At 34.9% G+C, this 16,805-nt stretch overlaps 3 protein-coding genes across 8 annotated transcripts in view; 2 read left to right on the top strand and 1 right to left on the bottom strand.

The window, feature by feature from the left end:
* Positions 1–16,805, bottom strand: part of LOC144841364 (GTP-binding protein Rhes-like) — a 154,722-nt gene that overhangs the window by 22,181 nt on the left and 115,736 nt on the right. The gene's annotated exons all lie outside the window — the stretch shown is intronic.
* LOC144841344 (hyalin-like) lies at positions 1,759–11,823 on the top strand. Its single transcript, XM_078697650.1, has 10 exons — positions 1,759–1,943; positions 4,982–5,197; positions 5,611–5,862; positions 5,981–6,223; positions 6,590–6,856; positions 8,221–8,451; positions 9,065–9,310; positions 9,814–9,933; positions 10,145–10,482; positions 10,932–11,823. The coding sequence occupies exons 1-10, from the start codon at positions 1,865–1,867 to the stop codon at positions 10,968–10,970; spliced, it is 2,031 nt and encodes a 676-aa protein (XP_078553776.1). The 5' UTR covers positions 1,759–1,864; the 3' UTR covers positions 10,971–11,823.
* LOC144840641 (uncharacterized) overlaps positions 12,926–16,805 on the top strand; it is a 45,757-nt gene continuing 41,877 nt past the window's right edge. For all 6 annotated transcript variants that reach the window (XM_078696537.1, XM_078696535.1, XM_078696534.1 and 3 more), the window contains exons 1-2: positions 12,926–13,568; positions 15,621–15,777. In XM_078696537.1, the coding sequence (XP_078552663.1) occupies positions 13,257–13,568; positions 15,621–15,777 (469 nt within the window). In that variant the 5' untranslated portion in view covers positions 12,926–13,256. The remainder of the gene's footprint in view (positions 13,569–15,620; positions 15,778–16,805) is intronic.

Raw genomic sequence — 16,805 nt, 5'->3', positions numbered from 1 at the left:
CGTCATGTATGAATTATAGAAATCTTTACTAATGATGAAGAGTATACAATATACCAGTCAGTAGAGTATATCAAATGCATTGTGGATAAAAAAAAATGTATTTCATAATAGAAATAGAATAAATGAACATTATTACGATTACATTTTCGAATGTTTTTTTTTGTTTGGGGTGGGGGCGGTCGTGCCTGATGGAACATACTAATCAATGAGTGAAGATTATTATTATTAAAATTATATTAAACATGATGTAAAACCTACTATTACTGCAGTAAATGAGTAAAACATATAATATAAATTCATCGTTTTAACTTGTATTAGTTTAATTAACCTGAATTTAGAAAGTAAATACATAAATACATTCATACAGTAACAGTGTGGATCCTATTGAATGTGTTGGAAATATGAAGTAAATAAAATATAGAAAACACAATATAATTGTGTTAATGTTATAATATTTGGCGCGCAATAAGAATATTCACAACTACAAACTTGTAATATAATACTCTGACGCAATTAATACTGTGTACTCAGTCCCCCTACACTTCTCATGTGTGACTTGCGCTTGTTCTCGGCGAGTTGAACTTTCAACAGTGTACTCTGAGTAGGCAATACAGTGCAATTACGTCAGAGTAGAGAAAAACTTCTGACCAATTAACTTCGCTCTTGCGTTGCGCGCGTACGTCGTTGCGATGTGTCCTAGCAGTAATAATAATAATAAGCTTTATTTAATCACGGATACTTCACTCAACTGAAAGTTGTTTTTCAGTAAGACCGTGCTCAAAGGAAAAAACTAACAAAAATAAATGTAAAAAGACCTTAATTACTATCAAAACAGATAATAAAACAATTACAATGAAATAAAATGAAACAAGGATACACTTACTAACTACAAAATTAAATAATACACTACATTTAAATAAAGCTACATGAAATTAGCAGGTAACAGTTTCTTAAAAAGAGAGACAGTGTTCACATTTTTAATATCTTCATTTAGCTCATTCCAAACCTTACGATTGCGACGTACGTTTTCACGGTCACGCTGCCGTTGACACGCTGACATACTGACCCGAGTATTAAAATACAAAAACAACATTTTGTCAATTTTACAAATTAGTTATGGTTCGATACGTCGTTATAGGTTTGCTACTGAACTAGTCTGCGGTATTAGTATTAGGCCTCTTGCCTTTTTGTGCGTTTTACCAATCTGTAGGTTTTATATCTGTTTTATAAAGGAAAATGTGTATAGTCTTTGTAAAGCATGTAATCCTACTGTTTCTGCTGGATAAATGGACGTGACGACACAAATGCACATACCGTAACCCACGAAAACAAGGTGATGATATGAAAAACGCCGCGAGAAAAGAAACTGACTATTCCAAGCCAAACTGCGTCACGTCAATTCCTGTGTTTTAAGAAATTCTCGGTAGAAAAGGGGATATAAACTATATAAAATGAATAGGAACAGTCACGATAAATTAGATAACTCTCCCTGGGCTAACCATTGAAGTAATGTATACAAATAATTTATATCTAGGCCTATATAATCTTTAAATGGTCCGCCGCACCTACAAAATCCAATGACTTATATCAGTATGTGTGAATTATTTCCCAACCCAAAATGTTTGGTTTTGTAAAAAAGGAAAGAGAAAGAACGCACACAATGCATTGCTACACAGACAATTATTGATTGTAGTCAAAGGTATTGTTACCCAACCAAGCATACGTTAAAGGCTTCATCAAAATCAAACAAAGCTTTCTCTACAATAGAGTGTAATGCTGTAAAATACCAAAAGCGGAAAAAATAGAATCGCTTCGAATGATTGATGGGAAACTATACATGATTTAGTCGGGTTGGGGGAACAAGATGATGTACTTAAATCGTATGGATGTTAGATTATTATTAGCGACTCTTGTGTGCTTATTTTATAGTGGATGTTGCCAAGGTAAGTGGTTTGGGATTCCGTGGTTTGTTTGCGACACAACGCTAGGCTATAATATAAATACAGTTGTCGTTTTACCGTGGTTCTGAGGCATAGAAAACATTGTTGCGTGGGTACCGTACGTAACTCTCCAAATGGGCAAAATATATGTCAGTGATTGATCGTTATAGATAGCATAGATAAGAGAAATAGGTATTTCTTGATGAGTTTCCATTTAAAGCTAAATTGATGGATATTAGGCTAATTAGATTGTGCTATTCTGGGGCGGATCCAGACATTTTTGAGAGGGGGGGTCCGCCGATAAAAAGGGCACATCAGATATTGAGTATTTGAGCCACAGCCCCCCCCCCCCCCCCCCCCCCCCCATGGTGGGGGTTGTGGCGAAGCGAATTTTGTTACAGGACACACTTAGATGGCCGGAAATGGCACTCTCGCACGCAAAATCCATGATAAATGGCACCTTTCTAGTTCGCCGGAAATGACACTTATTAGCAGGGTATAACGATGCAAAATTAAAAGTTGTTATTTTTCAACCAATTTAAACATTATCTGTTGGTATTAATTGTTTCAATATTCCAATAAAGAAAGAATTACGAAAATCTGACTTGTAGTTTTCGAAATATAGGGTCTAAAACATTGCCGAAAATGATCGTTTTTAGCCACGAACGTTGTAAACAAATTGCGCCATTTTTCGCTAAAATAATTACATATAATTACGTTTTATAGTAATTTCTTTTATATATCAACATTGGAAATATCAATAAAATATGTTATTAAATGTTTATAAAATATATAGAGTTGTTTATTTAACGGAATTCGTACAAATTCATTGCTCTAAATTTGTGTAGTACCGTTCAGTACAGAGAGATCACGTGACTTCTTGGTACACGCGAGAGAAAACATTCCGCTGTGGGTGATTCGCGTCCACCAATCAAATAGCCAGAATCCAAAATCATTCAACCGTGAGCTCTGCCGATCGCGGGAAAGCTCAGCTTTGATTGGCTTACGATGACATCATATCACAAAATGGTGGTTTTGTAGTTGAGCCTCACGTAATTTTCACAAATATTGTTTCAAAAATGAAATAAATGAACCTTCTTTATGGTATGTGTGATTTTTCTTTAAAAGATTTGAATAATAAAGGCTTCATATCGAGAAAAAAACAATTTTTTTGGCACTTATAATAAATATTTCTCAGAGAAAAAAGCACATGGCTTCAACTTGTAGAACTATATTATCTTGGCATAGGAAGACAAACAAATCCCAGGTCATGAGAGGCTCAACTACAAAAACAAGGTTGAATAGTGTAATTTCGATGATTTTTGAGTAAACAATCTACCGCGTATGGTCGTACGCGCTAGATAGTACGATATTTTAACTAAATTTTTTACATGTTTGGTTGGATGTAATGGAAATAAAAAATAGTTGATCTGATGGAATGATATGTAAATAAACAAATACTCAAAAGAATTATGTTTACAGTTCAATTATTTTCAGAATAATAATACATAAAAATGTGTTTACCAATGGACAAATAATCGAGTCAATGACATAGCGCGCATGGTAACGTACGCGGAGTTGAATCGTAAAAAGTTTACATGCGCCCTCTATAGTATGTGAAACGATCTATTTTTAGAAGTTTAAGTAGAGATCATCACGCGTCACCACCTCTCACGATGCTCTTTGATCGGCCGCCGTAACTTAACATCGCGCTCATTGTGATAAATTTCTGTTTTTATTTTTGGGGTTAGTGTAGCCTACTCTGTGCATACTAATATACACACAAATATGTCACACAAATAAAATATTGAACCTCTAAAAAGAGGGCACCCTTAAAATTTAGGGGGGGGGGTCCGGACCCCGTGGACCCCCCCTCTGGATCCGCCCCAGCTATTATGGTCCAAACATACACAAAATTGTGGAATACTGTAGATTTTTTATAATTGAATTCCTATCTTTTGAGTCAACCTGATAAAATAATAATTTTTTGAATAAGAAAGTGTACACCTTTATTACCATTAAAGCATGGATATACCAATCAGTTGGTTTAGGCTTATACACAAGAGTTAGACTATGGTTGGCACATGTGGTCTCCGAGCTGAGACGATTGACAGGGAGGATAAGAGTAGATGATGATAATGTATAATCGATAAATTATGAAAATGATGATGAAATGCTCTCAATGAAATTTTGAACACCTAGGACAACAAGGCCAACAGCCATTAAGTCGCGTGCTACAATGCATAGTGATACCGGACCGACAGACAGACCGACCGACCGACATAGTAAACTATACTGACCGAAATTACTGAACATGTTTAAAAATGTTGAAATGTTTAAAAACATTTATATTTTTTTAATTTACACGTGCGTAGCCTGTCACTTTTGACGTGCTCGTATAACGTAATTTCGAGTTGAAAAGTAAGTCAAGAAAACAGAAATCTGGCAAAAAGAGTGCGCAATAGCATTTAACGCGCAGTGCGCGCGCAAAATCTGCGCACTCATGGCAATTTTGTAAACGCTTAAAATTGCCTGAAACGTACTGTTATTTCATCGAAAATAAATTTTGAAAATTTTAAGCGCGCGTACGCATGCGTTACATGCGCTACGCACGTAATTGTATTGCCATATGATGATTTATGCCCTGAAATTTATGAGTACCAAATTTTATTTAATTGTGATTCATGGTTGTGAAGATATGATTACAAACGTGATTTCGTTAAATCGTGCGTAGACCGCGTAATTTTTTAATGCGCACCGTGAAAACATAACCACATCGATTCCTGGCCATAAGGAATATTCTGTGAAAAATTGACTTAGCTAGATTAAACTGATATCAAGATAAGGTCAGAAAGCGATAAAACGCATAGTGATACCGGACCGACAGACAGACCGACAGACAGACAGACCAACCGACCGACATAGTGAACTATAGAGTCGCTTTCACGCGACTAAAAATAACAAGTGTTGTATTTAAATAAATATACATTACTATATTTACTACATGTTTTACTAAACGTTTGTTTGTTCTCCATATTTAGTAACAATTCAAAACTGCCCGGATGACCAAACAATCAATATAAACCGCGCGTACTGGGAACCGCCGACAGCAACGAGTACAAGTGGTGCTGTGACGTTGACGACGTCACATACGCCTGGATCGGTGTTTCCAAATGGTGTCACCATTGTGACTTACGAAGCCGGTGACGAAAACGGCAACATCGACGATTCGTGTACATTTAGAATCATCGTTGATAGTAAGTGTTAGCCAGTTTTTTTTTTCTAAAAGTTGCCCGGAACTAACCTTTAAATGTGTGTTTTTTTATAACAATAACGGCTTATACAATACAGTATTCAATCGACTCGTTTGTGGAAATAATCATGATCAGAAAATACACTAACCCTTTAGTGCAATGAATAAGTTGTAGAAATACATAAATAATTATGATGTCTATGTCTAGTCTATGATTATTTTTTTTTAATTTAGTAGGCCTTTTTTTTAATTTAGTAGGCCTTTTTTTAAAATTTAGTAGGCCTTTTTTTTTAATTTAGTAGGCCTTTTTTTTAATTTTATGAAGATACGGTAGGCCTATTATATGCCATCATCATTTTTAAATATAAACAAATATTGCATATAAAGTCCGAACGTTTTTATTCTATTTTTAAATAGACAGTGATGCTCCGACTGTCAGCGATTGCCCGACAACACAAATAGAAGTAACCGCCGCTGCCGGACAAACTTTCGCTGCTGCGACATGGACAGAACCAACCGCGAAGGGTACAAACGGTGATAATGTGACGTGGACGTATAGGTCTCATGAACCTGGGGATGACTTCTATGATGGTACGACCCCGGTACTGTATGAATTTGTTGATGATGAAAACAATGGAGCCTTATGTACTTTTGATGTTGTGGTGACAGGTATAGTTTATTTTTACTCAAAATGATATGCAAATATAGTACCGGTATGCAAATTCGAAAATTTTTCAGTTAGTTGTTATGTTGTTGATGTATACGTAACCGGTACTTATTTTTACAGTTCCACAGGACACGGTTGGACCAACAGTCGAATGTCCCGATGACATGACAATCATGATAGCTGAAGGTGAAACAGAAACGGCTGTTATATGGGATGATGTTGTCCCTACTGGTGAATATAAATTGTTTTTCGGAACTCAAACATCAGGAGACATGTTCTCGGTTGGAAACACCGTTGTCAAATACCATGTTGAAGATGCAGCGGGAAATGAGGATGAGTGTGAATTTACAGTTACCGTAAGCGGTAAGTTATTAGTTACACCACCATAGATTTACTTATTTTCCCATGGTTAAATTTATCTCTTTGGCATAACATATGAAATGGTATTTTCTACTTGTGGTCGTAGCACTTTAGAGAAAATTGATTTTGGTTAGGCGCTATACAAAAGACAATTATTATTATTACCACAGTAGAACCCCTATTGAAGGGCCAAATTCGAGGCTCGGCAGAGTGTCTCTTAACTTAGGGTTGGCCATACATTTTTCATTTAAGTGTACATACACATACTTACACAGTGTAATCTTCTCCCAACCTGATCGACATTGAATCATAATAGGCCTATTGAAAAACAATTATTTTAGTTTTAATATCCCTCTTTGTACTGAATAGTGATTATACCGGACACAACGCCTCCAACATTCACATACTGTCCACAAAACATTAACGAGTTAGTCGGTCCAAACCAGGACACGTTTGTCGTAACTTGGAACGACCCGACGGCGACTGATGAAGAAACAGCAACGGAAGATATAACGATTACATCAAATATTGAATCGCCATATACAGCCCAAGTTGAGAATTCAGTTACTGTTACTTACACGGCAACGGACGAAGCGGGAAATGATCGGGAATGTACTTTTACGGTTACTGTTTCAGGTAAGGACAGATTTTTCAATTTAACTTTAAAGGTATAATGATTTAATGCAATATAATGAAACATGTACAGCATGGTATAGAATGTGGTGCACCTTACTTGGATAAACCGACATAGGACTTTTCTCCTCGATGGGAGAATCTCACCGATACCTCACCACTATTTTGGACACGTTGGTCTCTATCTGTAAAGAGTAAATGCACCCATCGTCAAACTACATTAGTAAATAAGACGTCGTCTTTGACGTAGCATCAGACCATTCAGATTCACTCTCGGTTTGTAAATAACATATACTTGTTTACTTACTTGTTTCCGGAGCTCAGCGGTGCTGGGTCCGGAGTCGAGGAAAGGCTATGCCTAAAGGCCCCTCTTGATAATTACATCAACTCTTGAATATGGCGCAAATTTAAGAGGGTGGTTGGACGTTGCCCGTTCAAGACCGGACTTAAATAATTGATTGGTTGATCTTGAAGCTACTACATCCTCCGATAACGAATTCCATAATAATAATAGCTTTTCAACCAAACGAGTCCCTCATCCAATTTGTGCGTGAGAACTTAAATTTTAATTTAAAAGAATGACCACGTGTTCTAACATCTTCATCACGCTCAAAAAAAGAATCAGCTGAAATACTATCCACTCCATGTAACATTTTAAAAATCTGTATCAAATGATCAGCTCTTTGCCTTCTGTATGCGAGAGTAGGTAGGTTGAGAATTTTCAGCCTTTCTGAATAAGGTAAATGACGAATGGAAAAAATAAGCTTGGTGGCACGTTCTTGGACTTTTTCCAATAGGTCTTCCTCCTTGCAATGTAGCGAGTTAAAAACAACGTTGCAGTATTCCAGGGTCGGACGAATAATAGCTTTATATAAACGAAGAAACCCATCCATATTTAAAAACTTGAAAGCTCGATATATCATGCCCAACTTCCGATTTGCTCTCATTGCTACATCTGCCACATGTACATTAAAAACAAGTTTAGAGTCAATAGCAACACCGAGGTCTTTTTCATGATCAACTTCATTCAATAAGAAACCACGCATGGCATACAGATGCTTGTTGTTTTTCTTCCCAAAGTGCATTACTTTGCACTTACCCTCGTTAAAAGGTAATTGCCATTTGTCAGACCAGTCACATGCTCTCTCTAAATCTTCTTGTAAAACTTGAGCATCATTCACAGTGTTAACTACTCTATACAATTTAGTCTGCAAACATGCGTACAGAGGAAGAAATAACAGAAGGTAAATCATTTATAAACATAATGAAAAGAACAGGTCCAACAACGCTTTAATGAAATGCTTATAATTTTAAAACTGTTCTTCGCATTCGTAATTTGGAAACAATTGACACTTGTTGATTTGCAGTGGATGGTGTTCCAACATTTGAAAATTGCCCTACCAACATCGTTGTAGAGATGACAGGGGTGAACACTGAAGCAACGTGGACTGAGCCAATAGTTACCGATGACTCGACAGTGACATCAAACTACGATCCAGGAGAAACCTTCACTGGTCCAGCTGAGTATACAGTAACCTACATGGCTATTGATCCGTTTGGATCAACTGCAACTTGTTCCTTTGTCGTTAGAATTCAAGGTAAGATGTATATTATTATAATAAGTTAGTTTTTTTTCTACCCCATGTTTAGCAATAGGCCTACTATTAATAATAATAGTATTTCTAAACCTGGGGTAGAAAAAATAACTAACTTATTTCTCCAGGAATATACATATATAAAATTATGAATCATATAATATATTCTGTTGATGTGTATTCCTCCTCGAAACTCTAGGTTACTCCTAATGAGAATTCAAAATCACTTCTGTAAGCTAAGTTTTCTGCAGTTTGCCGAATTATCAACTGGTCAACACTAGCGCATTTTTCTTGACAAAGTAATAGTTTGCTAGTGCAGACTTCTGCAAACTTGTTTGTAAACTGGTATACACTTAGAGAAAACTTGTTTTGGAGCCAAACTCTGAGTCTTGTCGAGTTTACAAAGGAAAGCTTGCAAGCAAGCATTTTATGAAAGTGAGACTTTTGCAATTTGTAGGGGCTATTGAGTGTTTTTATGTTATATTTCTTCAGGGTTTTTCTACTTCGTATTGTTTTTATGAGTCTACCATGACGTGGATAATAAATTCGTTCGGATTTAATTGTATAATAAGATTTTCTGTAGTATTACAGCAAATAAACTTTCTTAATATTTCAGACACAACTGCCCCAACTATTCAAGGATGTCCATCAGATATTGTAAGAACTGTAACGGGTGTAAACACAGTCAGTGTTACCTGGACTGAACCAACGGCAGAAGACAATTCAGGCCGAGATGTTGCCATCACCAGTGATATCAACTCTGGTGCGACATTCACAAATGGAGACACCATAACAGTGACGTATACCGTCACAGACTTTGTTGGGTTACCAACCACGTGTGACTTTACAGTTACTGTCACAGGTAAGTATTGGAATTTTCCTAAAATAATTCATATACCTGTTTTAAAGAAAGATTTGTTTTAACTATTAATTTCGCTGAAGCGAAAAACTCAAGATGAATACGCATGTATGCTTTCAATTCACGTAGCAAAAAAACAAGCTCTATCTACACTATCAAACGAGTTTGACACAAAATGTGTGATGTGCCCAAATATGGTAGTGATATGGTCAAATATGGTAGTTATATGACATCATCTTGTCCACATAAGGGCACATCACATTGTGTTGTATTATGAAGAGTTTGATAGTAGACGGAGCTTAAGTTTGATTTCTGCGGATCGGAATTTGAAGGACGGAGATGTCTGAGTCACTAAAAAAGTTGGCTAAAGTACAGTATGTATCTTCATGATTCAACTTTAATGTTGACGGTTTTTTTTATTGTGAGCCTATTTCATTAATTAATTAGAAATATTCAATATCTTTATATACTGTTTAGTAAATTTACAATAAACGTTATGTTTTTAGGGACAACGGCTTGCTCAGATAATCCTTGTGAAAATGATGGTGTTTGCACCACAGATGGAGAAACTGGTTTTGAGTGTATTTGTGTTGATGACTACACGGGTGACACATGTTCAAATAGTGGTAAGGTTTTGACAAAAAGTACGAATACAAAATAGTGTTTGGTTTTACTCTATGGTAGACTGGCTGGCGATCTAGATTCTATTCGCTATTTTTCTTTCTGATAGGCTTTATCAGTTATAAAATAATGTACAGGTTCCATTGTTCAACATACAATAACCGTTTAAACTTGCTAGGCCTATTTTAAATTGCTGTTTTTCTGATTTGTGTACAGGTCTTTCCACGCTGCAGATAATCGCAATTGTACTCGGTTCGTTAGCAGGTCTCCTGCTTCTACTCCTGTTCATAATCTGTTGTTGTTATTACTGTTGTTTTGTACCGTATGGAGAAGAAGAAGAGGAAGACCGATACCCCCGGGAGATTATAGTACATCAAGTACCCCAGAAGCAGATGCATATGGGTGGAGGGGTTCTACCGGAACCAAGACAACCTGTGTATGATAATAGACCACAGGGGGCACGTTTCCACAACAGTTTACCGAAAATTAAGAGTAAACGTGGCAGACGATTTCGACATAAAAATTATACTAGCTCGAAAGTAAAAGATGCAACGGTAAGGAAAATTGATAAGTATTAACAGTCTTATTGAATTACGTAATAACAGGGCATTGCGATGATGACAATGATTCGTCAACAATTTTTAATTGACTTCTATTAAAATTGAGAAATACTTGAAGATGATGTAAATGTTGTTGATAATGATGATGACGTCAATGAAAACTGGCATGGTTGTAATTTATTTTGGTGTGATAGTAACGTAGAGGATGAATATGTTTATGGTTCAGTGATATGAGATGATACAACAAGTGAGACACCCATATATTAAGGGAACACTCCTATTAAGGGACCACTCCTATTAAGGGACCACTTTCCTGTGAAATGAACGAGGGGCAATGTTTTACCCTACGTCCAGCCCCTATTTATAAGAAGACAATTTCAACTTGAATGTGTCTCCTTAACGTGTGGTTTTTACTGTATTTTTATTATTTCATTTTATTACAGACTAAAAATTACGGAAGGCACCGAGACTACATGACTTAACGGGAACAGGATAAAACATTAACGGATACTATGTAGGCATAATTAGACGTTTTATAAAATGTATAAAGTCATCACCACCTTGGTTTATAATAATAAATCTGTTTACTCCGCGATTAACATTGTTAACATTATTTTGTACGTTCCTCAATCATACGGACCAGAATGCAAAGTATATACAGGTGTATTTTTAATATACGCAGGATTTATTTAGAACAGTACTTATGACAAAAGCACTGGTCTAATAGGACCGGCCGTCTTAAGTTTAGCTCTTTCGTCGTCGATTTATAATTTTTATTTTATTTGTGATTAATCCGTTGTCAGAAAAAAAATAATTTTATATATACTGTAAACGTAAGCAACGTGTATTTGTAATATTTTAATGAAATTATACCATTTATTATAAGAAAACGATAATCGATTTAATAATAGGTACTAGACTAAAACTATAATAATGATACTGTTTTTTATTGTAGGCCTATCTTTGTATAGGTTTAATCATTATTTTTTGGAAATAATGTGCGTTTGTTATGGTTATCATCAGACAAGCCAATAATGCTCTGACATTTTATACGGGTAAATTTAGTACTATGATTATAGAAGCAGCAGATTATAATTTCTACTTAATTTACCGTGTTTATAGCCTGTTTTCCCCAATGGATAATGTATGTAATCTTTTAGTAGAGGCCTATGCAAATTGTTAGTATTTTAATATTCGTCATATAATTAAGCAACATTGGTAACTGATCTCTAACATAGTTTTATATAGATAACAATTATTTCTAACAAATTTTATAACATTATTAATTAGCAATAAAGTATACTAATAAAGTCTTGTTTACTATTTACAAAACAATGTTTTTATTCATTAACGATTTCGCAGTCCTTTCTTCGCCAAACACTTTATCTCCTAATTCAGTCACTCCACAGACATTCTGTTTTTCATATCTTTTTTTTTGTATTTTAAACCTGAATTTTAATTTTACAGGCTGACCGGTATTGTTTTTGTTTGTTCAAATAAATGAAAGAGCCTATTTGATGGCGAAATATAGTCCCTACAGGTACCTTACTAGCTGATTGTACTTCAAACAGGAAATAGTGTATGCTGCCCTCTATTTCTTTCAACCTTTTTGCCTGCCACCTACTCAATACTACAATAGGCCTACATGTCTATAAAATATTAAATTGAAAGAAACTCGAATATATATGGGAAAAGGGAGGGTGGTTTATACGATATACTAGTGGGCCGCTATTTTCTACATTAGATCTGTTTAGTTGTATATCAACTTATTATTAACTCATTGACGCAACTTATTCATAGCTGCTGAGAAAGGTAGATGAGAAAAGAATCTTCCTGATTGTTAAGCATCATCGTGTTGGCATTGACACAAACATTAATGACGTTACTACAAATTAATAAACGGTCAACTCATGAACTCGAATAGTTAATAATATATACACCATCATGACATTAAATCAAAATAATGTCTACCACAGTTTGAACTGCGACTAAAATACTATAGTTTACTGAGGACAAGCAGAGATACGATAGAGCTAGGCAGTTTAGTTAAATACAGGTTAATTCCATTATTATGATATAGTTAAAATTAAATTAATTTTTTTCCGTAAGAACTCAATCAAGTGAGAAGTTATAAATAGTTTAATGATGCGATTGTTTTGGCATTTCCGTTACCGCTTTCCTAATTGTAATAAATTAATTTGACAGGTTCATTTCAAGAATTCCTAATAAACCGCACAGTGAGTCAATTAAAATATATGCATTCACATGAGTCGCTAAGTTTGCAAGTTTACCAAATACAAACAAATGTTTTTGAACATTGTGTAAAGCTACCAAAATCCTATTGAATTTGGCTTAATTTTCAGGGTCAAATACTTTGATCACGTGGTTATCGACCCTGCGAGTATAGAGTTTGGAGTCGCACCTCTGTTTTTAGTAGGCGAGGTTCAAAACCGCAGCTAAGCCGGAGATCGACGAGGTAGTGTGGTATTGAATCTTGGCTACAAACCCACCGAGCGAACAGATAGAACTACTGAAAAGTAGTGTTATTAATAGTAAACATTTTTAAAGGGAAGGATAGAAATCATTTAGACTGGTTTCACATCTTGTTTGTTATATGAGGACTTTGTATTGTCGATCGTAACGATTAACTTGGGCTAGCCTACTATAAAGTAGGAAGTCATTTTCAGCCACCAACGGAGCGACGATTCCCCCACGAGCTGAGCCAACGAATCGATTGATTAGCCGGTTTTTCTTAGGCTAACGCCAAGATGGAATTTTTACATGTAGACCGTAAAACGGTCGCAGATCCGACTGCTCATGCAGAGTGGTCTGCAAAGAAATTAGTATGGATTCCTGATGACCAAGAAGGCTTTGTTGCTGCTTCAGTAAAAAGTGAAAAGGGAGAAGAAGTTACAGTCGAATTAGAGGGAGGAAAACGGGCTGTAGTCAACAGAGATGATATTCAACGAATGAATCCCCCAAAGTTTGAGAAGGTCGAAGATATGGCGGAATTGACATGTCTAAATGAAGCTTGTGTACTATACAATTTAAAAGATCGATACTATTCTGGCCTTATATATGTAAGTAATTTTTCTTTAGATAAAATGCCGATAAGAAACTTAGAAATATGAATATTTTAAACATTTTTTTCTATTAATTATATTAATTAGCCTGTGTCACAGTGTTGCAACCTTTTTTAATACGTTGCTGCATACTGAATTTGATTAAATATATAAAATTATTACCTAAACATGGGTAATAATTGATGGTTTACAACAATTCATTTGGAAAAAAAGATTCCTGGCAGGATAGACTGAAAGAACAACTGTATCTAAAAATAAAGAATTATTTGTCCCCACGCCTGATAGATAGATACACATAGATAGAAGTCCCTACTGTTTGAAGCATTCAGTGAGTTATTCAAGTATTTCTCTATCGTTGTGTCAACATTTATTCAGGCAAAAACAACATCAAACATAGTGAGTCCATAATACAGTATGTCTACCACCAGTGAATGAATGAACCCATTCATACATGCCCACCTAGGCTTTGAGAATGTCTCCATCCTTTGTCATACAGTACATACCATGATACTATCATCTAACTGGGTTGTTCAGTATTGGTTAATTACTTATGTGCTCCTACAGTATGGGCTACTCAATAAGAATATAAATAATGTATTTAAAGTTATTTACATGGTGACTCAGCCATACGTAGGCCTACTATTATCTCATACATACTGTACTACTAGAGTATAATTATTTTCTTGAAAAATATATGACGAGGTTGATTGAAGGCAAACAGGTGCATTGTACAGTAATCAGTTTGATGTAGAACACCTCCAACATTAATAATACAGTACTCATTAGCAATGTTCAATGAGCATATTCAGAGTGGTGTGGATACTGGGGGATGTAAATGCCAGGGTATCGGACAAGGGAAGGGATAAAAGTTGGTGTTGTAATTGTATCAATCTGCCTAATGAAGTCTATTAAATTAATTGTTCCAGTGTCACATTTAAAATTGTGCAATATCCTACACCCAGAAATGAATTGGAGTTAGAGTAGACTTCTGAATGAAAAAAATGTTATCAATAATTAAATATGAGTTTCTGCCATTTTATCTTATCAACTAAGTAAACACATTTGTTGTTTGCACACTAATGTTTAAACATTTAACAGATAATATTTGCAACAGTATTGAGCAATATTTTTCAGACAGTAAACCATAGAGAATGTTATCTGACTATGCTATTGTTGAACTTATTTCACTTTTAATACTAGTGTAGACTTTTAATTAATGCTCAGCTCAGTGCTTAAGAATAGAACATTTTGTATTTAGCTGTGATACTATTACCAAGAACCTCAAGCACAACCATATTGTGGATAAAGTTTGAATTGAAGTCATGACGTAAATAGGCCAGAAAGATAAAAGCTCCATAATTTCTCCATGTTAAGATTGATTTACACCAAAGGCTTTTCTCTTAATGCTAATTGGTTATAAAATGTATCCCAACTACTCCACCATGATCAGTTGAGGAATGTTAGCGGCGCAAGATTTTCACCAACTGTTGCACACAAACAATTCATTGGCCATCAACTTATTTGTTATGCACTGTTAACTCTTCACACTATAACCTTGTATGGTGTAACAAGTAAATCCTGCTTGTGCAAAGATTCCAGAAAAGGCTTGTCCTAAAGATCCTCATTTCTCTCATTTTATTCCGTATTTGTGATCGTTCAACTGGAAAAATCTATTGTAGTAAAGCAGGAATTGATTTGGAGTTTCTAGACTTTAAAATAACATTAACAATCAATTCTTTGTACATTAACAGTAGTTTACAATATAAAAATACCATCATTCAACAATTACTTTAACAATACAGTATTAAATATGTATTGAGTATATAATTATTTGTAGTCTAATAATTGAATAAACAGTACGGACAAAACATTTATCTTTTAGATTTTGAATATTGAGTCTATTTCGTTAACTTACCTGGATAAACTGATGTTCTTTTGAAGGAGAGCTATGATACAAACATGTTGGTTTGTGTTATGTTTAAATAATGTTTACACTCTAAAAACCAACTTATTCAAATTTAACGATAATGACATTTTTTTTTATTGTAGACATACTCTGGTTTGTTTTGCGTAGTCGTCAACCCGTACCGAAACCTACCAATTTACACAGAAAAGGTTATTGATTTGTATAAAGGCAAGAAACGTCATGAAGTTCCGCCACACATCTACGCCATTACAGACACAGCTTACAGAAGCATGCTCCAAGGTATGTAGTAGTACTACTCTCATGTTTCCATTTTCTAGCTTATTTTCAAGGATGCTGAGCTCCGAAGATCAAAGGGTTTATCCGTGGCTGCAACACGATCACTTCCACGCCTCTTAACAAACACTGCGCCACGGAGAATATGTACATAGTACAGTATTATTGGTATTTGTCGCTGCCAGAGATAATATCAAAGGACTGTTACGAGTTCCTATTTTGGCAAGGCGAGCTTAGTGTCCTGTTGTTAGATTGCCTTGATTATATTATGCCTGCTATAGACATAGGAAACTAGTATTATGGGGCCTATTCCCAATGCGATCAAAAAGATTATGTCCCGATGTCAATGTTGCCCCATTGCAATATTCACAACAGCTGGTGATGTTTAGCCAACTTACTTCCAGCGTCAAGATGCGATTGTTTTTGTTGCTGACAAAATGTTCATTTTTAGACAAATACTGTATTTAAACAATTATTTCATTAAAGGGTCTAAGTAACTGTAACTCAAATTTGTTTAATTTTTTAAGGTGTAACTGAAGTGAAGGATTATGATGATATATAATTTCTTTTATTCATTTAAAAATCCACAACAGTTGTCATCATCAATATAAACAGACTTTAAAAAATACTACAAAAAAACATGATAAAAAGAAAAAATAAATGTCAATCGATAAACTATAACGCAAAGGTTACGCATTCTCTTCAAGAATGAATTGCGTGATTTTAGATTTTAAAGTATCAAAACTTCTATGAAAAGTATCAATATGGCTATTATTTGATTTATTAAATAAAAAATACCATGGATTTGGTATGAAATAAATGTCAATCAATGATATGATTTCTGTAAAGAAGTCAAAACTTAATAGACACCAAACGTCTGTATGGGGGTATTAATGTAAAAAATATGAGTTTTTATAACTTTTGAAACGATGTCAGTACAAACAATGGAAACAGTATCCAGGTAATGGAATGGTAGAATGGATTTAAAAATGTATTATGATATTTTTATGCATAAAAATTATTAGAGATGAACA

Source organism: Antedon bifida, chromosome 4 (assembly GCF_963402885.1).
Source record: "Antedon bifida chromosome 4, ecAntBifi1.1, whole genome shotgun sequence".
Classification (NCBI taxonomy): Eukaryota; Metazoa; Echinodermata; class Crinoidea; order Comatulida; family Antedonidae; genus Antedon; species Antedon bifida.
This window is presented reverse-complemented; position numbering and strand designations above follow the sequence as displayed.

Excerpts from the sequence above, each read along its gene's own strand:
- LOC144841344 (XM_078697650.1), top strand. The coding sequence starts at position 1,865 with ATGATGTACTTAAATCGTATGGATGTTAGATTATTATTAGCGACTCTT. Across the intron at positions 5,198-5,610 it reads ATTTAGAATCATCGTTGATA|ACAGTGATGCTCCGACTGTC; the intron begins GTAAGTGTTAGC and ends ATTTTTAAATAG. Across the intron at positions 9,311-9,813 it reads CTTTACAGTTACTGTCACAG|GGACAACGGCTTGCTCAGAT; the intron begins GTAAGTATTGGA and ends TTATGTTTTTAG.